Raw genomic sequence first — 26,912 nt, 5'->3', positions numbered from 1 at the left:
GCACCTCTGCCCAGCTGGGGAGCTGTGTTCTCCTGTCTGGCTGCTCCTGGAGCATTTCCCAGCTTAGCCCTGTAATGCTCCCACCCACAGCTCCTTCAGTGCCTGGGAGCTGCAGAAAGAGAGGAGAACCAGTGCCAGGCCCTGCTGCCCCCCCAGCCCAAGAGCTGATGTGCCTGCACAGCCCTGCCCCGTGGGAAAGGACACAGGGGAAGGACAAAGGCCCATGGTGGGGGCAGGACAGAGGTGCTGCCCGAGCCATGGCTCCCTCTGAGCTGCCATGGCAAAAGAGCAGCTTTTACCCTTCCCAGCTGGGGACCAAAAGGTGACCAGGGGATGTAGGACACAGAAATGTCTCCATCAACTCCCTGCCAGGGAGGGCAGAGATCATTCCTAGAGCGATGTGTGCATGGCTGGGAACCTCTCCTGCCCTACCATGGGGTGCAGCAACACAACCAACCCAGAAGTGGCGCTGAAGGAGCTGGTGGAGCAGATGAGAATGATGGAGATCCCATCCTCATCACTGCCTTCCTCCTGCTCCCTCTCTTCCTCTTCTTTCTGTGCCATTGCCTCCTTCCTGCTGCTCAGCACCCACAGCTGGCCCAGGGCCAAGCAGAGCAGTGGGCGCAGGGAGGAGAGGCAGGCAGTGAGCTGCAGGTGGCCTCCCTGGTGGCACAGCCCTGGTGTCAGTGTTGGGATGGACACTGGTGCATCCAGCACTAAGGTGCTGGGACTTATGCCAGGGAATCTCTGCCCTGTGCCAGAGCCAGGGATGGCACCCTACTGGTGAGTCATAATGAGACTGAGACCCAGAGTCATTAAAACTGAAAAGTACAGGATTAGGCTTCTTCACCTGTTGAGCAAGTTGATCTAGTGGGCTCTGAAATAAGAGCTGGGGTAAAGCAAGGGTCTGTCCAAAGCATTTGCAGCCAGAGAAATGCCAGCTTCTTGGATGAGCTTTGAATCAGCTCACCTGTATGAGCCTAAACACAGCACAGGAGTGGCTTTTTTTTTTTTTTTTATAAACTCCATTATTTAACTAAACCTTCGGCAATTGCCCTGAAGTTTCTTCCTCAACGCTTCTGTAGAGAAAAGATCATGGTTCCCTTTTCTAGCATTGCGCCTGCAATTACACTCTGTGGCATTACAATTATGGAGGCATTACACGGTGGTTCTGCTCCACAATATCTGTATATTAACATTAATTTGATATAAGCACAAGAATAACTGCACGACAGAATAATTGCACTCTAATGATTATATAGTTAAAGTACCTGGATTATAAAAATATACATGCATTAAGTATCAAACTAAAGAGATAATAATAAGTCATTAATTCATATAGGCAACTTCCAGAAATATGAATGAGTTATGATTAGCTATCCTAAGGCACAGCACTAATGTAATTACAGTAATTAAATTGTATTTATGAAGGGTAAAAAAGGGGAAATTGTTGCATGAACCTTTCTTAAGGCTGTTGTTTTCATGCAGAAATGGAAGAATTTTGATCCGTTTTTTAGAATGACTTATACTCTAAGATTTCTCCCCCCCACTTCTCTTGCTTCTCATTTTTTTTTTCTTTTCCTTTCTCTACAGGGGAAAGACATGCAGGGTTGCTTTATGGACGCCAGCCTTTAAGGAGGTAAGGAAGGAAGCCAGGAAGGGAAGAAAGGAAAGGAAGAGAGGAAAAGGGAGAATGGGGAGGGAGGACAGAGGGAAGGAAAGGGAAAGAGAGGGAAGGAAAGGGAAGGGAAGGAAAGCAAGGAAGAAAAGCGGACAGGTAGGTTCATCATTGTCCGCACAGAGAGAAGAGGCGGGGAACGGGACCCCAGAGCCCCCCGCAACACGGGGGTGGCAGCCGGGCTCGGCGCTCGGTGCCCGCCCCCAGCCCCTCCGGGCCATGTGGAGGTGCGGCTCCAGCCGGGCTCTTGCCGAAGCGCCGGGTCCCCCCTGCGGGCAGCAATCGGCCGCTGCCCGCCCCCGCTCCCGGTGCCCGCGCGTGTCCCAGCCCGGTCCCGGGGGCCGCGCAGCCCGGCCCGGCTCCCGCGCCCGCCGGGCCATTTTTTTCCTCAATGAACGCTCCGCCCGCCCCGCCCCCGTGTATTTGCATAATGAGGGCTACCGGGTACGCTATTGGCTGCTGGGGGGCGCGCTCGGCCGTGACGTCAGCGCTGGCTGGGTAATGCCTGCGTTGTGGCGGGTAGTTGGAGCCGGCAAAGCCCGCGCAGCGCCGGCCCCGGGCGGAGCGGCCGGCGGCGGCCCCGAGCCCCTGCGCAGAGCGCCGCGCCGGCATCGCGCTCCCCGGCGCCGCTCCGCGGGACGGGGCGCTGCCGGCCTCCCGCGGGTCATGGCTGGGGACAGGCTGCCCGCCCGCCTCCTGGCCGCCGCCTGCCTCGCCTTGAGCTTGGCCCCGGGGGCGGCGGGACCGCGGGACAGCCCCGGCCTCTCGCGGCTGCAGAGGAGGAGCCTGGCGATGGACTTCGTCGTGCCCTCGCTGTTTCGCACCTACGTGCGGGAGCTGGTGGTGGGGCCGCCGGGGCGCGCCGCGGCGCGGTGCCGCCTGCGCCTGGACTGCGCGCCCCTGCTCCGCGCCGCCCGCGGGGGCTGCCGCGGGCCGAGCCGCCCGCCGCCCCCGCCGGACCCTCCGCGGCCGGGCGGCGGCTGCGGCGCGCCAAGCAGCTGGTGCTGGAGGTGGGCGAGGGCACCGTGCGGGACGGCTGCGCCGGGGAGCCGCCGCCGGGCTCCGGCGGGGCGCACCTGGAGTTCAACCTCACCGAGCTCTTCGCCTGGTGGCTCCGCGCCGGCGACGGGCGGCTGCGGGTGCGGCTGATGCCCGAGCGCCGCGGCGCCCTCCCGGGCAGCGAGCGAGGGCTGTCGGCGGCCATCCGCGCCGCCCGCCCCCGCCTCCTCTTCCACGTCTCCGCGGCAGGTGAGCCGTGCGTTGCATGCCGCGCACCGCGCCGGGCAGCGCCCCTCGCCCGCTCCGCGCAGCGCCCGCCGTGCCCCGGCGGTGCCGTGCGCCCTCCCCGCCGGGACGCGCATCCAGCGCCCCGCACCGTCCCGGGCACCCACAGCCCCGCCGGTGCGGGAAGCGATGCTGCTCCCCCGAGCAGTCGCGCCTTCCCCGCACGGCTTGTCCCTAAGGGCTGCGCTTTACCGGTGCGAAATGTATCGAAGCGCTTTGGTGGGGCCAGGAGGACTGTTTTGAAAGTGATGAGGGATTTTTGCAAAACGCCAAGAGTTCCTATGTGCTAGAAAGCCGCAAGGGAGACCCTAGAAGGTTAAAGTGTCGTTAGTCGAAGGACAGCAACATCAGGTTCTTTGAAACTTAAAAAAATATCGTCCTAAAAGGGGATGTTTCCTCAAAGTGCTATGAGGTTTTTCAAGGTTATGTGCCAGCAGACCAGGGAACAGCACAAACATCTCCAAAGCTGGGTCTGGCTCCCGATTTTGTGCATTAATGCTACTATCTCTATTACTGGATATTGATATTAATATTATTACCTTTCTTTAAGCATAAAATATAAAGGCTGATTGACATTTTAAAACCCCGAAGGATGCTTAGTGAACTGCATTCTATCAGCTACAGTACATGAAGTTGTACATCTGAGAAGGCTCATGCAGCACTGGTACTTGTGTGAAGAGAGAACCTGGCTTAGAATTTTGGTTCTGGTGGGTGGTGATTGGCAGCCATGGTTTGGGGCAGCTCCTTTATCTCAAATCAGAACTCTGTTATGGGCCAGTGATCAAGAGAAATTTCCATTCTGTGTGTGCATTGTATCTTTAATAGAAGCTGTGATTCAGCCTTTCCTACTAGAAGAATATAATACCTAGAGGACTGCAGGTCCAAATAATTTATCACAGTGAGTTAAGTCAGGTACCTTTTATGAAGCTTTGTAGAAGTCAATGGTGTGTCCCTGAGTAGCCACCTACTTAATGGACCACAGAATACACTTCAATAAATTCACAAGAGGAGGGAGAAGTCACTGCTGGGCTTTGAATACAAAGTTGGAGCAACTGATTTTTGATGCTCATCTGGAAAGATGGGATAGCCACCTGAAGAACTACAAATGGAGCCCATCTCCTTCCTTGCTGCCTGAAATGAAAACCAAAGCTGACTGTCAGGGTAGGCTGTGTGTGAGTAAGTCCTGCAGCTGTGGCTAAAGCGAGGTACCCAGGCTAGCTCTTCCCGTGTTGGATCTGGCAGGGATAACACAGAGGTGCTGTCCACCACAAGGTGGCTAGGTGAGGCCAACACCCCCCTCCTTCCAGCAGGTCTTGCCTTGCTACATTGCCGTAAAGAAAGAATAATTAAAAATTAAAGACACCAAACCCTACTGTCTCCTTTTCTTTGTGTGTGTGGGGAATTTGTTGTGATTAGCACTTGTTTCGATTTTCAGATCTCCTCGGGCAGTGAAGTCTTAGTTGCAAATGCCATTTTTACTCAGGTACTTGCAGCAATGATGGAGCTTGAGGACATGCATTTGTCTTAGAGGATGAAGGTGTGTTTTTAACCTGAGGGAAGGGCATACATACGAACTAAGAGGTTCTCTGATGTGAATACAATGCAGATGGAGCTTTAACCAAAGCTATTACAATTCACAGGCTTTATTTTGTCTGTTGTCTCACTGTTGAGGAGAAATGCATGTTTTTCCAGATCAGTAGGAAGGTATGCCCCTGTAAAATCATGTTGGAGAGGAGAGAAAGCTCTGCTGTTCTTACTGCAACAGAGTCATGCAAAGTCAATCACAGAGGAGGCAGGAAAAGGAGGAGAAGAGGGAAGGAATATGGACCTCTTTTACCTATATCGAAGTGGTAACTTCTCCTTGCAGCTGTTCATAATCTCCTGTAAAAATCCTGGTCTCTTTCTGAATTGCACCTCTGCTTTTTCAGCAGTGTCTCCTCAGCATAGTTACACTGTTTATGGCTTTGCCCTGCTTTTGTAACGTGGGTTTGTTTAACAACATTAGGAAATCCATTCCTCCTGCTTTCCTAAGGTGCTGCCTGTGTGAGCACCATGTGTCACTGCCAGCCCTAAATTGGTGCTGTGCAGCCCTGCCGACAGCAGGATGTGCTGACACAGTGATAACGGCACGAGCAGCCTCCACCAGCCTGTCAGATTCCAGCAGTTATTGACACCATTGCAGCTAATGTGCACATGGCTTAACTAAAGCCCTTCCTAAGGCTACTGAGCCTTTCCTTCATTGCTTAAGCTAATTGGAAATGGATTTCAAACACACAATCCTGCCATCAACAATGGAAAACTGCTTCACTTATGTTGGCATACTGGGCTTTTGTTTTTCCTCTTGTCTGCTGAAGATGTCCAGGGTTGCAGTACTTCCCAGAAAAATGTATAATTACCTTGCTAAATTATTTTCACTGCATTATCCTCCATGTGAATGGAGTATGAATTATATTTTAGCGTGAGTAAAAATGGCAAAGGGATGAAGTCCCACTGACCTTAGAGGTGACAACAGAGTCCTGTAAATAATGCTTTATTCTCTTTAACTTATACTTTCATTTGCCAGCTCAAAGACAAATTTAATGGAGTGAACCCTTTCCTTTTTTAACAGCATGCTTGTACAAAGCATAAAGCACTTTGTCTCAGTCTGTTGCTGAACAATTAGTAAAGGATGTACTTATGGGCAGCTGTTGTTCAACAGACAAGCCATAAATTTGAATTTCTACAGGGCTCTTCTGCAAATATTCTTGATGCCAAATTTCTCTCACACTCTTCCTTGTGGGAACAGAGCATCCTGCAAGAAACTTCCATTTAGAGAAACTGCATGGAACTTTCATTCAGTTGGAATAGGACCAAACCTCAGCTCATATACCATTTCTGTGTCAGCTTGGCCTTTTCAAAATTGGGTACAAGAAAGTTTTCCTCTCTTGGCAATGCTTTCAGACTTAGTACTGTCTTCTTAGATTTCTCCCAATGTTTCTCTGGGACAAAAAAAAAGATCCAATTAATTTGAATCTTTTCTGTATGAAAGACACACAACAAGAAATGCAGAGGAAAGGAGAAGGAAGCTTGGACAGGAGTGCAACACTGTAGATCTCCTGGATTTGAAGTCTAGATCTCCTCTCAACTACCAGGTTCCTGTTGACTTTGCTCTCATTGTCTGTGGTTTTGACTAGAAACTCTGCTGTACCTCCAAGGAAACCTCTCCCAAAAGAATCTAATGAAAGCCAGTACATTGCCGTGGGGAACGGAACAGCCAGTGTGAACATTACTGTCAGGAGACCTTCAGGCTGGCTGTAGTTCTGGTCTTACAGGATTTGCTGTATAGTGTTGAACCACAGTGGATCTCTGTGGCAGTGTTCTCTGGACAGGTTGTTGAGCTTTCTTGGGGGAAATAATCCAAGAGCCTTTCCACTCTAACCCTGCACTGGTATTTGGATTTTTTTCATGTTAACCTCGCAGGTAACCAGTTCTCTCACTATAGGGCACCTGAGCCACAAATGTTGCTAAATAGATTTCTTGTGAGTTTACCCAGGAAATTTAATAAGCTGAAATGGCCATAAAATAACTTCCCATGAAAATTAATTGCTACTTACATATGCAAAGGTGGGAAGCGTATGTTAAGAAGGAGCATACAGGGTTGAAAATGAGTCATTCTTCCCTCTAAAGGTCAATGTACTTTCATTCATGAAATAGATTTAACATTCCAATTATATTTTTTAAATAGCAATGCATAACTTTTCATCCTCTGGCTAGGCGAAATATTACTCCTGCACTGTGGCCTTCATCTAAAATTTTATTAACTTGCCACATGTATTCTCCCTGAAACTGTCTGTATTCACTACATACCGATGCTATTATAATGCTGAGGCAATTAGGCTTTACATCTTTAGGGGACTGCTACTATACACCTGAACTCATTTGCAGGAGGAACCCTTTGCCTAAAGATTAGAAAGAACTTCAGACTAGATAAAAGTGTGGTTTTGAAACTGGACATGTTGTAAATGAAAATCAGAGCTCCAAGCTGAAATCTGACTGTGCTGAAGTCTACAGAATTATTTCTGTGTATTTTAGAGGTACCAACATTTAATCAAGGTCTCTTAGTTATATTTTTCGTTATATTTTGGTTTTGTTTTGCTGCCTTCAAAGGATACCATTTGGAGTTGTGTCATACTGAGCAGAAAACTGGTAAAAGATATTGGTCACTTTGCAGTTGGTCTCTGGTTTTCTCTCAGCCTCAGCTGTGTGCCACACCTGAGATCTGATCTTGCTCTTCTGATAAAGCAGTGGCAGAACTTGCTGGATAAGACTGAAGCACTGCCATCAGGCTTCTGAAGGGTTTCTGCTGTAGTGCAAGTGGCTTTGCTCTTTGCTGGGGTTTTGTGCTTTGCCTTGTCTGTCAGGCCAGCTTTGCCAGTCCAAGGCTTAAAGAAGACAGCACGAGTTGCACTTGAGCTTACTCTGGACATGAACTGATGCAAGTCAAGGCTTTCCTCTTCTACCCTTGGATTGTCAGTGGTCACAGAGGGTTGCCTGTGGGTTACCAGTTGCTAAATCAGTGAATCGTGTGTGCTTAGAAGCATCTTTCTTAGACTGTCCTGCCCTGTTAGGTGTGAAGCATTTCTCTCTAGACCTCCAGTCACCGGTGCTCTCTAGAAATGTGGATATAGTTAGTTCACTATAGTGAACTCTTCTTGACCTGGAAATGCTTCTTGAAGAGGGAACTGTCTAGTTATGGGGTTTGCCTGGCTTTGTGGGCAGCATGATCCTTTATCCTACTGCTGTCCTGCTTGTTCCTGTCCAAGTCAGGTTCCTGCTCCATCAGCACTGAGAAAACTCATTGCTTATGAGTCTTTAGACTCATGATGCCTTGCCCATGTTGACCATGTTGACCACAAAAATTTGGCTTGCAAATCCATGAGGCTTTCACAGTAAACCCACTGGGATTTGCAAATTTCTTGCTGATTATTTGACAGATAATATTAGAAATTATGCTCAGTTTTTGAGTGGTTCATGGAAAGTGTGATGTGATCACATGGTTTTGTTTACCCAGAGTTATGTGGTGTTGCTGATCCTCATCGGAAGCCAGGATTATGCACAATGTGTTTATGATTTCTGGATCTGTTTTCTGCAAATTTTGTTTACTTTTAGGCTTATTGTTCTTATGAATGTTCTTATTCATAAGCATGTTCAGTAAAATAGCCATAAACAAACACCAAAAGGGGCACAAGTAACAATTTATTATGTTTGAATGAACATTTATGGCACATTGAAAAAATATGTTTTCTCTAAACTTGCTGTGCTTTTATTTCCACATCCTTAAAAACAGGGAATAAATATCTACAGTAAAGAAGTGCACAGGGAAACTTAAGTGCTTTATTATACAAAAGCAGAGACATTCTTCAAAATCAAAGGCAGTTTTGCAGTGTCTGAGTGAATTGGATCCTGAAGTAATCTGGTCATTTGGTTCACTGCACATCTCACCCAAACATTACATGATAGGAAATAAAATGTGTGTTTCTGAGAATGTTTGTGAATTAGCCAAAAGAAGTAGAAGAGTTGAAGGGAGACTGGCAGGATTTAGCACTTAAAAAGTTCCAACTAAGCGAGTCTTGTCTAATAAAGAAGATCCCACCTTTTGGATACATCAGTGCTAACTCTTGGAGTGATGATATTTTGAGAATCCAGGTTGCTTCCCAAACAGCAGCAAATTCCACACTGTGCCTGGACATTTCCTGTCTAATTTTCACACCAAAGCATCCCCTTGGGCTACTCAGAACTAGGGTACTGAGACTAGGAGATGTATGGTTTTGGCACAAGTGATTTACCTAATAGCAAACACCAGTTCAGGTTACCTGCTTTCCAGATCTCTTTCATCCACTGAGCAACAGCATCTGTTTCCTGGGAAGCCACTTCTGAACTCAACATGGTTGCTGAGATTGCAGTGCTAGGCTGAGAAAGGTCCTTTATGAAATGTGCCACATTTGTCTTGCTTCTTTAATTCAGAAAGATTTGGTTGGAGAAAAATGTCATGGAAGCATAAATGCAGATTTGGTAAGTCTGACCTTTCTTTTCTTGCAAACAATAAATGTCAGAAAGCTTAAAATGACAAGCTGGAATGGCTGGAGGTTATTTATGTGTTTAAATATTTAGGCAAGAAACACATTTTGGGACTAAAGTCTAATTTACATGAGTATTTTGATTTATGACTGAGATGGCCGAGTAGCTTCATGGTTGTCACTATCCTGCTTAGCATGGCTACTCAGACATTCCTTGTGGCAGCATAGGTAGGACTTCGATATCTCTACTTGCAGAAGCTGTGAACTCTGTCAGCTGTAGTGAAGGAGAATCACCTTCCCTCATTAGTCAAGTACGATCTGTGAAGTGGCTGAATGTTCTAAGTGTACCCAGTAGACAGAGCTGGTGGCTGGCTTCAAACTGACTTCAGACAAGTTTCTAACAACAGGCATTTCTTTGGCCAAAGAACTTCAGTAGGCAGCTGCAAGAACTGAGTTCTAGTTTGACTTCCAACTTAATTACTGTGCAGTACACAGCTCTGCCATTGACATCTTGTGTGAGATGAAACACTTCCCTTTGTGGTGGTCACTTCCTTTGCAAAGCAACGGTAGTTTTGACTGCTTTTGAACTCTGTTGGTAGATGGTGCTTTTTTTTGTGGACTCATAATGCTTTTACTTTCTAAGAACCTGAATAAAGGCAGTAAGGTGCAGTCTGAACTCTCAGCTTTTTAAGGGAAAAGCTAAAAGAGCTGGTGTACCATATTGATTTGTTCCCATCTCTGCACTGCTAATAGTCAAAGGACTGCTATTTCCTTCATTTCAGTGATAGCAAACTTAGGGTTTTGGTTGATGCTACAAGAAAATCAGTTTCTCTTTTATTTTGAAAAAAGTTGAGCCCTATCTTTGACTGTTAAAACACCGCCTGTCTTGAAGCCAAATAGTCAAATTTAGATTTGAAATTTGAATACTTTGTGAGTCTTTGACCAAGATTATTTGTACCTCACGATAAGTGAGAACGGGATGGGCTGTGGCCAGCTGCTCATGTGCTTTTGGCAGCTGCAGCTGGGCACCATCTCCATTTGCAGTGAGGAGCTGCAGCTGTTGGCTGCTGCTGGCTAATGGGGACTGCTGAGCAAACCAAGCACTGTTTGTCCTGGCTGGGGAGGGAGAATGTTGTGGAGACAGTGAGAGAAAGTTTATCCTTTATGGTTTCTTACTTAAGACATCAGACATTTGCACAGAATGGGGCATTCAAGATAGTTTGAAACTTTAGTGGATTACCTGATTCTTCCTGGATTACAGATGGCAAAGTGGAGATAGTAGGCTGAAGCCTTCCAGCTAGATGGTTCTAGAAATATGGGGCATCCCCTTTGCAACTTATCACCTTTAACACTCTTCAGCTCAGTTTGCAAATCTTGAGAGTTTCCACTGCTATTCCAATGTTTACAGCAAGGCAGAAGAACTACTTTTCCTGCTGAAACAAGGGTGTATGCTGAATCTATTTTTGGACTGGGATTTCCCTGCAGTAATGTACTGTGAAGAAAGAGGTGGAGGAACTTTTTGCAAGCTTCTCCCCATTTCCTTATTGACAAGCAACTCTTGCTGGTCTCATGTCTTACAAAACCTTGTGATGAAAGAAAACCTTGAGTCCATCTTCAAGTTACAAGCTGGGCAAAGGGAGAGAAGGCTGTAAGGTGAAGGGCAGAGAACATCTGGGTGGTGAGTGTAGGGGGAAAAAGCAGGATCCTGCCATGTGAGGGTGGGAGTACAGAGGGTGGTGTCCATGTGTGGATTCTTGTGCTATATATTTCTTGATGTCTGTTAGGAAGAGAAAACTAGTCTTGGTAGACATGCTGGAAATGGTGATTTTCATATGTCATACTCCTTCTAAGAATTTTATGTTATTGAAATTTTCTTTCCAACTCAGTTTTGAAAGCTGGTGTGTTTCTTTGGAACACGGTTGCTGTAGGGCTTGTAACATGTAGCTGAATATCTGTGACTTCGCTTACTAGAAATCTGTGGTGATGCTTGAGAGCTCTGCAAGTTGCAGCAGACCTCTAATTGCAGCTTGTACATTGGCATTCTCCTGCTGTTTCTGCTGGCCCATTGAGTAATGAGTTATCTCAGATGCATCAGAGTGTCTGGGCTTTTTATAGCCTCTTTCGTGTTGGATTCTCAAACCACTTTAAGCCTTATCACCCTAGTGACAATGCTAAGCATTATTATATCTATTTTACAGAGAGATCATAGAAGCCAGGGATAGAAAAAGCATTATTTGATTATGTTAGACTGCAAGTGCTGAATAGAATTTTCTCATATAAAATATACTATACAAGGAAGTCTCTCTCTCTCTTTGCTTCAGCCAAAAGGCCAAGAAAGAACAAGAAATTGGAGTTGAGAGGCTCTCTAGCTTGCTGGAAATACTGCAGCAGTTATTGGCAAAAGTATCTGAGTCTCCTCTGCTCCACACCATGTTTCTGACACTCCTGTTTAAATAAATCTGGTTTTGTCACATTCTGCACCTTTTGCAATACTGTTTTCTTCTTCGTTTTGGGATCATCTGTGATCTGCTGAGCCTCTCCCTATCTTCAGACATCACCCTGTGGCCTTACCCTTTGTAGGGCAGTGTATGTCAGCATTATAGACCATGATGCAATGGTTATTTCCAAGGGCTGTTTCATTATTGATGCTAATTAAACTTGAAACTAATGAGAAAGGATTACTTTTCAGGGCTAGAGAGGAGGCCAGAATAGTTATTATAGGTTAATTATTCTTCTAAAATACTCATTTTAAGTAACAATTCATTTTGTCAACTTTTTTCTTACATTGTACAAAAGCCTTGTTTGAAGAGGTTTCAAAATATAATTGCTGCACTGACCTCATCTAGCTCTCAATCAGTAATCTCCTTCCATCAGCAAAAGGTTAATAAAATCTTTAACGAAAGGAATTTTGTACCTTATCTATGTGTAGACGATTTAGAATAGGTCTCCCTGCAAGTATTTCCTATTACCCTTCTGCATGATTTCTCTGGCATACTTTTAGATGTGAAAAATGTTGCATTCCATAAAGCTTCCAAATTTAATAGTTGCTTTGCAAAGCAGGTGCATTACAGAGGCACGGAGTGAATCTACCTGGGGCTGGCTGAGAATTGGCACATAAGTCAGAACACATTTCTTTGTTCTCAACGATCTACAGCCTTAAAAACCTGTCCTCACTTTGCAGGCCACAGGGGTGTCCATAACATGATTAGTATTTGCTAAGTAACCAAGGGAGGAGATGAGACTTGTTTTACATGGGAGCCAAGGTCTCTTTCTGGGAAGCACTGTGGCTTTTGAAGGAGAGGACACAAGCTGGTCCACCATGCTCCTTCTCAGCTGTTATATTGAACTTTTATTCTTCCTTTTTTTTTTTTTTGTGGAGATGAGGGATGGCTTCAAATCTTGTTGCAATCTTGCGCTACAAAAAGGGTAAGGGAGAGCTGCATTAGTGATATTGTGAGTGCTGAAAGCTGAATAACATCATAGAATTATGTAAGTTGGAGAAAACCTCTAAGATCACCAAGTCTAACTGTTAACCCAGGACTGCCAAGTCCACTACAACACCAGGTCCCTAAGTGTCACATCTACACATTTTTTGAACACTTTCAGGGATTGTGATTCCATCACTCCCTGGGCAGCCAGTTCTAATGCTTGATAATCCTAGCACTGAAAAAAGTTTTCCTAATATCCTAAAACTCCCCTGGTGCAACTTAAAGCCATTTCCTCTTGACCTGTCTGTCGTTACCTTGGAAAAGACACTGACCCTTACCTGGCTACACCCTCCTTTAAGGTGGTTGTAGGGAGAGATAAGGTCACCCCTGAGCTTCCTCTTCTCCAGACTGAGCCGTCCCAGCTCCTTCAGCTGCTTCTTGTCAGACTTGTGCTCCAGACCCTTGTTCAGCTCCGTTGTCCTCCTCTGGAGCCTTTCCAGCACCTCAGTGTGTTTCCCATAGTGAGGGGCCCAGAACTGGACGCTGCACTGGAGGTGTGGCCTCACCATTGCCAAGTGCAGGGGGGCAATCCCTGCCCTGGTCCTGCTGGCCACACTCTTGCTGATGCAGGCCAGGATGCCACTGGCCTTCTTGGCCACCTGTGGAACAGGTTCTTTTCCTCTGGACAGCTTTCCAGCTGCACTTCTGTAATGTAGCACTGCAGGGGGTTGTTGTGACCCAAGAGTTGTGACCTGGCACGTCACCTTGCTGACCCTCCTACAGCTGGTCTGGGCCCATCAATCCAGCCTCGCCACATCCTCTGGTTTTGTGCACAAGAAGGAAAGCAATCTTTATTAGTAAATTATCTGTAAATATTAGGGCAGCTTATGTGAGCCATTGATGCATGGCCTGATGCTTTCTGTCAGGGCACCTGCTTTGCATCTTGTATTAATGTGAGGGCTGTGAAGGAAGCACCCGTGGATGAAGGTGGTGCTGAGAGCAGCAAGGCCCCAAATGGAATGTGGGATGCTGTGGATTTATGAAAGCCCTTACCTACCTGCTCCACATTTCAATCTGTCTTAAAAGGGCAGCATTCACCAGGCCTGAGTTCAAGAAAAGAGTTACATCCTCCATCTGAGTGCTGGTATCAAGTTCAAAGATAAAACACCCTCCGAGTAATCACTCTTGCCACTGGGCTCTGCTTAGGCCAGCTCATAGGATTTGGGATAATATTTGAAGTGCTGAGTCCCTTTTGCGATTAAGGTTTTAAATCATACAAAGATTGATCAAAAGCTCAGTGTTTCCTTCTTTCCCTTTCCAGCCTACTGTCCTTTATCTCTTGAAACAAAGCAGCATTAACTTTTAAGATCTGATTCAATAACATTTTATGGATAATAATTATGACTGATATTAAGCCTTCAGCAACCAGTCTGTACAGAGACTTAATGTATTGAGGTTTATTACCACTGTAACCTATCTTTTTACATTGGCTGTAAAGCAGGATCAGCTATACTGATAAGAGGAAAAAGAAGCATCAATGAACTGTTTGCCTTTGCTTCTCTGCAGGGTGTTCGTATTGTTGCCACTTAATATTGCTGGCACGGTGGGAGTTTGCTGTTGAGGAGTTTTTGTTTACAGAGTCTGTTTGCGCAATTGCAGAATGAATGAACGAGTGAGTGTGCGAATGAGCTGCAGCAATCCTGTGCTGGGGAAAGGAATCTATTGCTGGATAAACCCTGGAGACCAATTGATCATACTCTCCCTTGTAATAACGAGTGTGAGAATGCAAAGTTTTTAGACACGAGCTCAACAGCTTTCTCTAAGGCTTATCCCAATAATGGAAGCTCTTAAATATAGAAAACTTCTTTAGACACCCCGTATTAGTGATTTTTTTCCCCAGAAGTTTCCCCGTTTCCTTGATCTCATCAGGATATAGTTGTATGTACACATCATAACAATGAATGGAGATAGTCTCTAAACCAAACTGAAGACCAGGCTGAGCTAAAGAAACCCCTGCTTTCTGGGTCTTTAAATGCTGTGCACAGTGGTCTGAATATAAATTACAATATGAGGAAGGAAATTCACCTTAGTTTCCATACGGCGCCTTCAAGGAAAGTTGTCCTGTTGTATTGACACTGAAAAAGTCACCTGAAGAAGCCAGGACTGGGTCCTTGCTCAGCTGAACTTTGTGATGTTCACGCATCATTAACTGTAGCTGTATTATGTAGTTGCCTTTTTTGCCTTGCTTCTTGACATAACTTTCTGTGTAAGGAAACCTACCTCCCCAGTAAGTTCAAGTAAGATGCTGTCTGCTTATGTCCTTTTTGTCTTTTTGATGGGAAAGCAGAAGGGAATTCTAAAGTGCTCTGGGAGCTACTTGGAGGCCTTGCTTTGACATCTCTAAATATGTGAGTAATGGGGTGCTTAGAACTGATTTTACATGTGATGGATGCTCAACAATAAGGAATCACAAATTGTGAGCAGCAGAGCTTGGAAAGGAGAGCTGCTCAACAAGATTAATGGGAAGGGAGACCTTTAGTGTAATGAAAGACAGTTCCTGCTTGAAAACAGACAATGCCACACTAGATGGAGTCTTGAGGATTTGGACAGTCAGGTTCCCTCTGTGCCTTTGTAGAGCCCCTTCCTAGGCAGGGAACACTGAAGAGGTGCAAGAAAAGTGCACTGTAAGTTCCCACTTCACCTGCAAGTGAGTTCATTGGTGCACCAAGGGAGCAGATTGTCCAAGGGATGTCTGTCAAGTTGGGGATAGGGCTGTTGAAGGAAAACTAGGAATTTCTTTTTGTTCTAAGAAGTGCAAGCTTATAAGAAAAGCAGGTGAGACTGCAGTAGAATGTAGCTGGGTCTGAGCACTGCAGGGTTTATTTTACGACCATTTTCCTGTGGAGAAATGACCTTAGACAAATCATGCAAGTGAAACCTAATGGGAAAAAATCCCCAGTTTGTGTCTGCTTTCAATTAGATAGTAATTATCTTATTATTAGAAGAAATATCAAGTTTAAAAGAAAACAAATATCTGTACTTAAATAATAAAAAAACCCCAACAGGTGAAAGTGTAGCTCATCCATCCCTTCCATTCTAAGTAGAAAATTGCTATTAACTCTGAATATCATGACTAAAGGACTATGAAGAGGGAGCAGAATTAGCAAAATGTTAGTGGAGCTGGCTGCAGGATCATTGTTATGACTGCAACTGTTATTCTCTGTCTCTGACAAGGATAATAGTGTATGGAAATGAAGCCAGCAAACATGTAAAATACATCTAAATATAGAGGACAAACAGCAAACAATAACTGGACCAGTAATCAGATGCTGAGGCCTTATCTGTTAGTACAGTGGCTTGAAAGATGGCAGTGCTGGTAGATAAACATTAGGAGGACTATGAAGCTGAGGATAAATAGAGCAATATCCTCTAAACAGTAAAGAGCTGAAGCATAAGACCCTGGAAAGACATTCAGGACTTATTGCTTGAGAAGGATCCCTAAAGCTGTCAAGCAGATGTGCAGCTGGTAAGTAGATGACTTGCTGGGACGTTGACTGAAATGGTAGAAGGAATAAATCAGAGGGGATTGCATTAGTGTAACTGAAGGCAGTACATTACTTTGCTTTGAAGTATAGTGTCCTGTGGAGAAAGCAATGACTGTCATCCCATAAGAGTGATCAAACTGAGGGGAGACATGTCCCAGATTTAGGCTGCAGCATAGTCAGGGGTTTCTCTTCTGAGCCATCATAATTTTGAGGTTTTCTTGAAGGCTTTGGACTGGAGTTTGATGGGAGGTGTAAGGGGCTGATCCTAAGCCCACTAAAGCCAATGACATCTCCCTATTGTACATCTGCTCCTCTCTCCTGCTCTCAGGTACAGACAGACTGGGCAAGAACCACCTTTTCTGCTCTTTGCTATTGGGCCCTCTGCTGTGAGTGCACAGGGAGACAGCACACCTCATATTCTGTGCCAGAAGATAAAAAACAGAACTTACTTTCAACCTGGCATTTTTTGTCAGCACTCAGTCTAGGTGGAAATGCAAAAGAAAGCCTTGGTGCTATGTTCAGTAGTTGGAACAGTAGCGTCTGTCTGTCTTTGCACAGGTCAAATGAGCATGGGAGATACTAAGAACTCTTGTTCTTGAACTCTTATGGTTTTATGGAAGGGGCTTTTGGGCACAACCACTGCACTGTAGCATGTGTGTTAGCCATTAAACTCAAACTTCCTGCTGTAGCCCACTCTTAGACCTTTGGCATCATATATCTGAGTTTTGAGTTAAATTAAAACAGGGAAGCATCAGCCCAATAAGGGGAATGATGGTGTGACAGCATCCTAGTGTAAGCAAAGGGGAAAACAGCTCTCCAGAATTCAGTGACAGGAGGAAGGTGCTTGTCAGGCTTACCAGAATATGCCTAAAGAAATGATAGTCACGTCTTAAAATGTTTACATCCACTGTTCATTAAGCATGGCATCTTTGAAGACCCAGTTTCAAGTTCTTTACCTTCATTAAAATGAAATTATGTTTGATTTATGCCAAGGTACTGTACAGAACAAACAGACCAGGCACATCTCCAAACCTTTTTCACTCTGCCTATGCTACTGTGGTCATGCCTTCAAGGTAAGGCACTTTTGAACAGTATCCCAGACTTGCAATTGTGAAGATTAAAAAATTTGCCCTTTCTGCCCCATGAAAAAGTTCTCAGCGTATGATCCTAAAATTATTTCAAATACACTTTTGTCACTTAAAAGTTTGAAAATAAGTTACTTTTTTAAAAATAGAGATTGGGAAGGGGGAAATGAATCAATACCTTTTCTGAAAAGAAAAAGACAACTAAATTGAGATGTCCATCTGAAAGAAGAATGTGATTTTTACTTCAGAAGGGATAGAAAATGTCTTGTTCCTACTTCTAAAAATCCTTTCCAATAATCAAGTCCATCTGCAAAGATAAAAAGCTGAAGTATGACATTGTCTCTTAACATGTCTTTTATCATCATGCTCATCTCTGTCTTCAGAAGTACTTGAGGATGGTAGAATGGACTTCAGATTAAAATGCTCAAGGGAAGAAAAAATAATAGGAAGATCAGACTTGTATTAAAGATTGTATTGAAGTCACATCAGCAGAATTACCAGAAGGAAGAACAGGCCAAGTACCTAAATGAAAACTCTTATCAAACTAGTTTACAACTAACATGGAAGTGTCTTTAATCTCCTGTGTCAGTTCAAGCTAGAATAATTCAGAACTTTTCTAGTCTCTAAACTGGTCCGTAGATTGTTTCTGTGGAGTAATATCCTGGGACAGATCTGTTTTATTCATAATTCTGGTTTCATGGCAAGACCAAGGCTTCTTTCTTATGGGTGCACTGTGAACCATCTTAGTATAAACTTGAATTCTCTCTCAAGATTGCCACAAGAAGATAAGTTTTATGTGGCAGTTTTTGAGCTGCTCCACACATGTCTCTAGCCTAGCAATGAAAGCCTGACTTTCAGGGTGGCTTTGAGAATGAGGTACTGTCTAAAGCCTTATCACTGACCTCCCAGCCCTGGTCACTGCTTTTCTAAAGCCTCTCTCCAGAGCCTCAATGGCACTTCCATTATCCAGAAATGATCATAGTGTCTCTTGAGAACAGAGTCCTGCAAGCTCCAGAAGCAGTTCTGTTTTCTCTGGGTAAAACACAGATATCTCCTGCCTCTCTGTAGCATCTATTGTTGGTACACATTGCTGGGGTCACACACAGGGGCTTTTAGGTGTTCCTTTCAGTTCCACACCCAGGGACAGGGAAGGTGCTTGACTTCTGGAGCTGCGTTTCCATGAAGGCTCTGTTTTGCAATTCACCTCTTGTAAAATGTTGCGGGTAAAAGCCTCCTGAATCCGAGCCAAAGCTGGAGCAGGTGCAGCAAAGAGGTGAGTTCAGCTCTAACAACCTGCATCTCAGATGCCTTGGATGTAAAGACCAGATAAGCTTTATTTTCCAGGAAAATTCATTTGTTTTTACCATAGGCTTCTCTGTTAAGGCCTTTTTTTTTCCTATCTCATCGAGCTAGGTTCTCTGTTATGATTCTGTACTACAGCAAATAGGAATCCTTTCCCAAAACAGTCTCTTCCTCCAAAAAGGCTGATTACAGTGGAAGTTGTGCCTTGCTGTGACTGACAGTGTCATGACTTGATCATACACAGATCTGCCTTGATGTGGCTTCCTCTGCAGGTTCCTTCCCAAGCTCTTTTTTTTTTTTTTATATCGCATTCTGAACAAGTAGCTCTTCTCATAAAGGCACTTCATAAAAGCAATGTGTGCAACTCCTCTGAGTAGCACTAAATCTGTGACAAACCTAAGGGAGGTTCCACAGAAAGGTGGTAAAATACTGACTTGTCAACTGTTTTGCTGGCTAAATGGGAAATGTGGCTGGCAGCTTTACCCTTTAAAGTGGAGAGAGATAAGGGCAGTTTCACTGTTTCACAGTCAGCCACAATCATCCATAAAATGAAGAGTTACTTTGTTTTTTAAACTGATGTCTCAGTAGTGAAGGACTCAATTTTTCACTAGTATTCATGCTATTTATCCTGTGCTGTTCAATAACTGAAGATATTCACTAATTTATTAAACAAATAAGATTTCATCTGTTAACCATCTTACTTGAAATACAAGTTTTAAAATACTTACATTTGGAGCTGCTGAGGTCAATACAAGTAAGACTGACACCCAAGAAAATGACAAATTGCTAGAGTCGAGAGATGTGGAAAGTGAAGTTTTGTGGCAGTTCCATGGTCCTTCATGATTCTCTTTTTTCAGTAAAATAATGAATTGATGAACCTTGTGATGTTGCTGAAGGAAAAAGGGAATAGAAGTGAATTTGGCTTTCTCCCCGAGGCCTTATGCTGAATGGGTTGTGCTGTAATCTGAGTCACTGGCAACCATCTCTGATACTGCAGGGAAGATGAGGGATTCTGATCTCCTCTTCTTTGATGTTGGAACACTTCATGGAGTTCACTTTGTTCTTTTCTTCTCCCTTTTGGTGTCTGATGTGATTTACTTGTTAGTGCTGATGGATGCATGCTGCTACCCCAGTGAAACCCAGCAGTGAGTCACAGCCTGGTGCCTGCCAGGTCAGTGCTTGGCCATGGGTGACAAGGGGTGGCAGTGACCCCTCCAGGTCACTGCAGCCCGCATGCCCCAGTCAAAACTCTGTGTCTGGAATAAAGTGTCAGCTGAGCAGGGCCTGAACATCATGGCTTTCCTCCTGACCTGAAAGAGGTGAAATGCAAATAACTGTACCATTGCAGTTTGATTAGGAGCTGTAGAGAAGCTTCTTGGCACACCAAAAACTTAAAAGAGTTTTGGCTTTGCAATTCCTAAACAGGTTCAGAGCTCCCCTCCACCCTCAACAGTTCTGTGATTCCGTGACTGTGGACATCATCAAATAGAATTTGGCTGGCGTTTTTCAGGGCAGCTTGAGCTGTGCTCAAGGGTGTTACCCTGTGGTACATGTTTTTAACTATATTATTCTGTCTCTTTGGGAATGCCAGCAAACTGAGTATATCTGCTTGGAATACTAGGCTCAGATTTATGGCACTCTGCATACGTGATTGCTCACCACACACATCAGCGGAGTAAAGCAGTGCCTCTCATTAGGGAGCTGACAGATTTTTGACAAGATTGTCGAATCCCAAGTCATGCATGAGTTCCCTAACTGCTTTTGGGCACGGCCTGGGTGTCTGCTTGTTACACAGGACGAGTATTTGGCTCACTCAACAGACAGCAGGTCATCCCATTGACACCTGCCTGCTCTGCTAACAGATCAGTGAACCTACTGCTGTCTAATGTTTCTATGATAATGCAACACAGTTGAGAATTGATTTCTAAAATGCAGGTCGCTCAGTAGATGCAGCAGTCAGTGAGGGAGCACAAGGTGACAATGAAACAATTCAGATTAGCAAGCGGGGGCATTGCAGCTGCTTGTGCTCTAATTGCATCTCTCCAGATGTTCCTGTGATGTGCAGGAGATGCCAAGCAGTCTCTAGGCATAACCATATTTCACTGTTCAGCTTTCCAAACACTCTTCTGTGGTCTGTAGAGAAGAGAGAATTTAAGGACCCAAGCCTTTTCATCTTCTGTGCTGTCAAATAAACTCTGTCATCTGAAGTAATATTTCCCAGGCATATTTTTTTTCCATAGATTTCTTTTCACATTAAGATCAGCAAAAGCTCTTTCTGGGAAGCCTGATTAAAAATGCAGTTCCTCCCAGGAAAGAAAAGAAAATAACATTTTCAGCATCAAAAGAGATCACAAAATCATCAGGAAAAAATGGAATTAATTTTGAAGATTATATATTGCAGGAAAGTAGGTAAAAGTGACCTCAGGGCTTTCTGCTGTTTGTAAAATAGTTTGTGGGTTTTTTGAATAGACATCTGCTAAGAGTAGAGGTGACAAAGACTCTCAGAGACAAGAAATGTCCTGCTTGGATTAGCTTTGAGAAATTGAGAGAGCTAATTTCTTTGCAAAATTTACTCTTGTCTGTATACTAAAAATGAACCAGCAAACAAAAATATGTTATAAATATGTTTCCAGTTCAGAACGAGAAAGATGGAGAGGAACTATTTACAAGAGCATATTCAAGACAAGGAGGAATAGCTTCAAGCTGAAAAAGGAGAAGTTCAGGTTAGGTATTGGGAAGGAGTGGTGAGGCACTGGCACCAGTGGTGAGGTTGCCCAGAGAAGCTGTGGGTGCCCCATCCCTGGAAGTGTTCAGGGCCAGGTTGGATGAAGCTCTGAGCAACCTGGTCTAGTGAAATACATCTCGGCCCATGACAGTGAGGTTGGAACTAGATGATCCTCCAGGCAAACCAGTCTATTATTTTCTGATCTTTAGAGAAAAATTAATCTAGTAAGATGCATATAATTGTGTGTGGGAGGATAGAATGTAAGAAAATAAAGATAGTGCAGAAGGTAATCTCACCCCTGAGGAGTTGCAGCTGTACTAATTACCAGAGATTAGGAACAGGCCTGCCCTTAACAGGCCACAGCTGTGTCCAATAATGATGAGTGCTATAGAAGGGTGGGTTAGCTGGGTGAGAACAGAGATGGTGTTTTGTTGGTTGTGCTGTAAGGAAGAAGGAGTCAGTGCTGTGAGGAGCTGCCCATGAGAAATCACCAAGAAGGTATGGAACTTTGCGATATGACAGCAGCAACTGTGTTTTAACAGCCCAAATTCTTTGTAGCACTGTCACAACTCCAACTGCTGCTCCAAGTTGTGTAACCTCCATCTGTAACCAACCCCTCTCATGTTTCCTCCTCGAACTTCCTTTCAGATACACATACATTTCACAGGAATAGAATATGTGTATTGTTATTAGCAAAAAATAATGGTGCTCCCCTGAGGTCCGTGCTTTATCAATAACTTTTATAAAGTGTGTTTTGCATCCTGAGATGTATCTAGCATTCCAGCATTGCATACCTGGAAGGCAACAGTGGCTGTCTTTCCAGTGTCTTTAATCAATCATTTAAGATGAGTTGTGTAAAATCCAACTGACCCTTCTATAATAACTAGGGGAAAATAGCTTTGAATTGTCATTTTGATAAATTTTGGAGTATTGGCAGTGTTCTGGGCTATGGAGCCAGGCATGCAAGCCTTTCATCTGTCAGTGTCATTATGAAATATCTTAAAAGAACAGGAGGAATAGCGACTCGATAAATCTTATCTCCATGAAAGAGTGGATTTTGCGTGGTTTCATAATCTACTAAACTCTAATAGCCTATTCCTTTGCTTCAGAAATAGCTGTTAGAGCAAGGTGTTTGATGAGTCTGTGTACTGTTTTCCTGCAACCCCTTAGATTTTTTTATGTCAATGAATGACTTTCAGTGGTGAATACCATAGGAATTATTTGCCTCTGTGGTGCCTGCATGATTTTAACTATTTATTATGTGATAAAACCAAATCTTTTGCTCTTCCCCGTGTTTTTCTGTAGGGTAGAATACCAAAGGCAGGTGGAACACCTTTCACAGCAGTATGCCAAGAAAAAATTCAAGACTAGGTGAGATCACTTTTGTTACATGTGGTACCAAATAAAATGCTGGTTTTAGTATCCTATCTAATGTCTACTACGTGGTTGGGGCCTATACTGATAATTGAGTGAAGTCTGAAGATCTACTGTGTTTTATTGCATTGTCTTGACTATGTGCCAGTTTTAGTAGAAATTAGAAGTTGAGTCCATAGCTTCACACACACCATAGCTTAAATGCAAATAACAATGGTATTTGAAAGTAAAATAAGCTTCCATGATAAGAAGGGACAAAACTCCAATTTTCCCACTCGTATTGCCATTTCTTTTTTGGGGAGAAGGCAGAAGAGAAGAGGAAGAGTGGAAAGAAGAGGAGAGAAGGTAGCAGTGCTGTCTTGCTGTTAGGAAGAATCAGACTTAGGTCATGCAAGATCATCTCCCAAATACAGGGTATTTCCGGCAAAATGCCATGGGCAGTGCCGCAAATGCCAAAAACCCCAAGTCCATACATCAAAATTGCACATGAAAAGGCCCTGATTTCTGGCTAAATGGCTTATAGGGTTTCCCATTAAGGATCAGACCATTATTTGAATTATTTTAGGCATACCTAACTCTTCTAGACTATTAAGCATTCTCCACAGTTTCATGTTGAGCCATTGTGACCACTCTTCATACTGAGGCCAGGACAGCAGTGTCTCCATGAAATATTTTATCCCAAAGAAGCTGCAGGTGGTGGGTAGGACTTAGTGAATAATGCAAGTATCTATGTAAAGACACTGGGAACATATGCGGTAGCGCAGGGGTGACTTGGTGGGCTGCCGGCTGGGAATGAGAGTGTCTGTCTGAGTTTTTGTTTCTTTCCTGTTTGGTGGAGATGATAGGGCCAGAGCTTATTAGAACAGATTTACCATGCTTATATTTTATGGCTGTGGTATGTCCTTGTACTCTGATTGGCAGAGTTTTCTAGGTGGTGTCTTGTGTTTGAGGAATGAGCCTGATTTTCCTGAGCATCTCCAAGTAGCACTGGCAAAACAGGATTATTATTTTCTACCAATGATAAGGTTCCCCCACGCTCTGAAAGGCTGGATAAACATAGCATTTCCTCAGTATGTGTCTGGACAAAGCATTAGTAGAAAATTTAGAATCTTTGCCAGGAAGTGAGAAAAAAAAGTGCAGCAGTGTCATTTGAGAGGAAATTCAAGCTGAGTTTTAGTATATAATTATTTAATTTAATTAATATAAACACAACTGTGATTATTTTTTTCACTAATTTAGCCTGCCAGCTTACATTTGTGCAACTGTGTTCTCAAAAATGACGCAGAAAAATGACACAGCTCAGTTTGCTGGTGAATTAGAAGTTCGTAGAGTAACTTGGTAGAAAAGAGCAAATGGACCTGGTGTTTTGAACACAGTGCACAGAAAGTCTCGACAAGAGAGAAAGATGAGGGGGCAGCAGCCATGTCCTGACAGCGCTGATGAATGGCAGGTGGCCACAAGCCCGACTGCTTCTCTTTGGCTGCTGCTGCTGATTTCCAGGCAGGTGGGTGAGAATGTTGAAGGCCTGACACATGGAGTGACAGATACCCTTAGTGCTTGTGTGCACAGCGCCCTGGCATGGCTTAAAATAGAGCCAGCTGCATGCATAATTAAGGAGGAATAATTGCAATGCACTTATGTAAATTATCTTGTGGTTCATCTTCCCCCACCCTCGCACCCTGCTCGGCGTTTCCATCAGGAAGGTCCCACAGTCAAAGATTCACCTAATCAGTGCAAAACACTAAAATATTATATTTGGGGCAACAAAAAATTAGTTGTTTTCTGTAAGAGAATAAGAATAACATTGTATGAATGAAGTATGTGGCTCCAAAGTATGTAAGAATTGATGCTGGTAATCTGGCAGCTTGTTCTACAAACAAAAATTAATTTTAGAAACCTGCATGTGAATTTAGTAGTTCTCTCATTCTTGCTGTCTTGTAACTCGGATAAATATCTTATATTTCCTGCTAGCTGAAATTCTGCCTACATAAGCTTTTCCATTCAGCCTGTTAGAATCATTCTGGCAATATATGACTGTGAATTTAACCTCGTTTTTGTTTGTACTAATTATAAGTTATATTGTATTTTTACTTTCTTTGGGAGAAACACAAAAACTCTATTCCATATGTAATGGTTTTATATATCTCCCAGATGACTGTTCTGGATGCATCTGGAGCATTGTTTTCAATAAAATATTCTTGCACTCCCCTTTGCTCATATTCCCCTTTCTTTCTAAATTGAATAAAACTCTGCATATAGTTCTAACAAATTACTGTATTTCCAGATCACTGGTGACTGCGTGCATCAGATTCAAAAACAGTAGTCCAGAAAGTAGGGGATATATTTCATTGCTTGGGAAGTTTGTAAAATGCTTGTATTGGCCATTCAGTTTTCTCAGTACATGATGGATCACACAGCACAGAAGATAACTTTCAAAAGCTCTGATGCACTCTAAATTCCTCAGTCCTGGACTCGATTTGCAGAGCTGTAACACAAGTGGTGGTATGGCCAGCTCCTGTGTCTGAGACCTCATTCTTGCTTTTATAGGACTATTTTTAGGAGCAGCAAAGTCACCCTTAGCTCACACAGTCACTGAACTGTGCTGAGACTGCTCTGGAGAGTGCAAGCTGTGGTGGGATGGTCTTGGGGGAACAATTGCCTGTCATACTTCTCACTCAACCTGTGTTAAATACTGAGTACTTCACTTGGTCACTATCAGAGGTTGATTGTTTTTAATTATCCTGGATCTAGTCTGGACTTAAGCTCATACCATGCATGTTTTTTCCTGAATTTATTTATGCTTCTGGAACACAAGAAGTGTGCAGCAAAAAAGAAACACAATGACTGCACCACCTCCCTGCAGAAATTCATCTGATTTCCCCTAGCATGTAAAAAGCAGGAGGTCAAGAAACGAGGAAGGCAGCAAAGCAGAAAAAGTAGCATAAAGCAGGAGATGCACATCTGCTCATTCATTCTGGGCTACATTCTATAATCAAAGCCCTGGAAAAAGTAAAACATCAAGTAGTATATGAAGCATGACCATTGATTTCTATTTCATAGTCTCTACCTTTTTCGCACTTAGGGACAGCTGAATTCAAAATATTTATGGTTGGCTGTACAGCAAATGCTGGGTTAAGCCTTTCCCTGCTCCTTTTGTGTTGCAGTGTCCTAACATGTACAGCTTGTGGAACTTCAGAATGTATTTGAAAAAGGTATGAGATGTGGTGCAATCATGTGAAACTCTGAGGTGAGAAGAGTTCCTCTCATGCAGCAATCATCAGTAAATTTATTCAATGGTTCATCCACCTCACTTTTAAGTTGATTATCTCCCCTCAGAGCTGGTGGTGGTGGTACAACTGTTTTTGAATAGTGGGTCCAAGGGAAGACAGACATTTTCCCTTGAAAACTGGCAATATGTTGAAATAATTGAGGCTCTCTGTAAGTGCCCAATGCCATATCCAGATGGTGGATATGCAGTAGTAAGTCCTGAATTAATATCAAGTATGGAACTGCTGATACCACGATTTTAGTACATGGGATGGTGTAAAACGTATCACGTACGAAAAGGCATGGTGTAAAAGCTACTGAAAGGATTAATTTAGATGCAGTGTTTTGAAGAGGCATCTTGCAGCACTCTAATATTATTGGAGCCCAGATCACAGTGCCTACAGAACATGTTGCCCAAAACTTTCCATTTTTAATATCCTTTGATTGCTTATAATTTTCAGCCTTTAAAGCATAAGAAAAGAGATTTCTCCATGCTGATCGTCTGCCAAAAACTCTTTTCAAGTAGTGCTTCAGCTAGGACATCTTTTCCTCTCTCCCCCCCCCCACCCCCAAAAAGCATATTAAGGTATTTTATTATGGGAAAACTTGAATTCTATGAAATAAACCACTAAGTCCCTGTACTCTCTTCGAGTTGGGAAAGATGGAGCTACTGTTGCAATAGGACTACTGGGCAATGTCAGCAATAGCAAAATCTCACTACCTGCAAGATATAAATGAAACACTCGGAACAATTTTGCCACCTTTGGCCTTCCAAAAGGTTGGCAGCAATTTTAAAACAATGTATTGATTAAAAGGAATTGCTTGTTCAACAATAAGTAAAATCTGAAAAACTCATAAAAACTATATGCCAAATTTCCCCATCACATGTTAAGTGTTAGATCTTTGAAAGTAGTTGACCTGTATTTATTTTAGGAAAATATAATTGAGATGCAGCCAATTAATTTGACAGCATTAATTTAATCAATCCCTAATATTTGCTTTGTTTTGTGTGCGTTTTTAAATGAATGAAGTGAAAGTGCCAAAAAAACATCTCTTTTAAGGACATCTGCAAATAATGAGATTAAAATCAATCAAAGTCTGGTTTAGAAAAAGTAGCTGGGCTTCCATTTGATAGAATTTTCTGAGAATTGCAGCTTTGAGTTGCAGT

The 26,912-nt window shown here is 43.6% G+C and overlaps 1 protein-coding gene across 1 annotated transcript in view; it reads left to right on the top strand.

Moving 5' to 3' along the window:
* The first annotated feature begins 2,711 nt into the window (after positions 1 to 2,711).
* The window catches only part of LOC115902841 (ALK tyrosine kinase receptor-like), a 277,205-nt gene continuing 253,004 nt past the window's right edge, over positions 2,712 to 26,912 (top strand). The window contains exon 1 of the mRNA XM_030946691.1: positions 2,712 to 2,926. Coding sequence (XP_030802551.1) covers positions 2,827 to 2,926 — 100 coding nt within the window. The 5' untranslated portion in view covers positions 2,712 to 2,826. The remainder of the gene's footprint in view (positions 2,927 to 26,912) is intronic.

This window comes from Camarhynchus parvulus, chromosome 3 (genome assembly GCF_901933205.1).
Source record: "Camarhynchus parvulus chromosome 3, STF_HiC, whole genome shotgun sequence".
In the NCBI taxonomy this organism is placed as follows: domain Eukaryota; kingdom Metazoa; phylum Chordata; class Aves; order Passeriformes; family Thraupidae; genus Camarhynchus; species Camarhynchus parvulus.
This window is presented reverse-complemented; position numbering and strand designations above follow the sequence as displayed.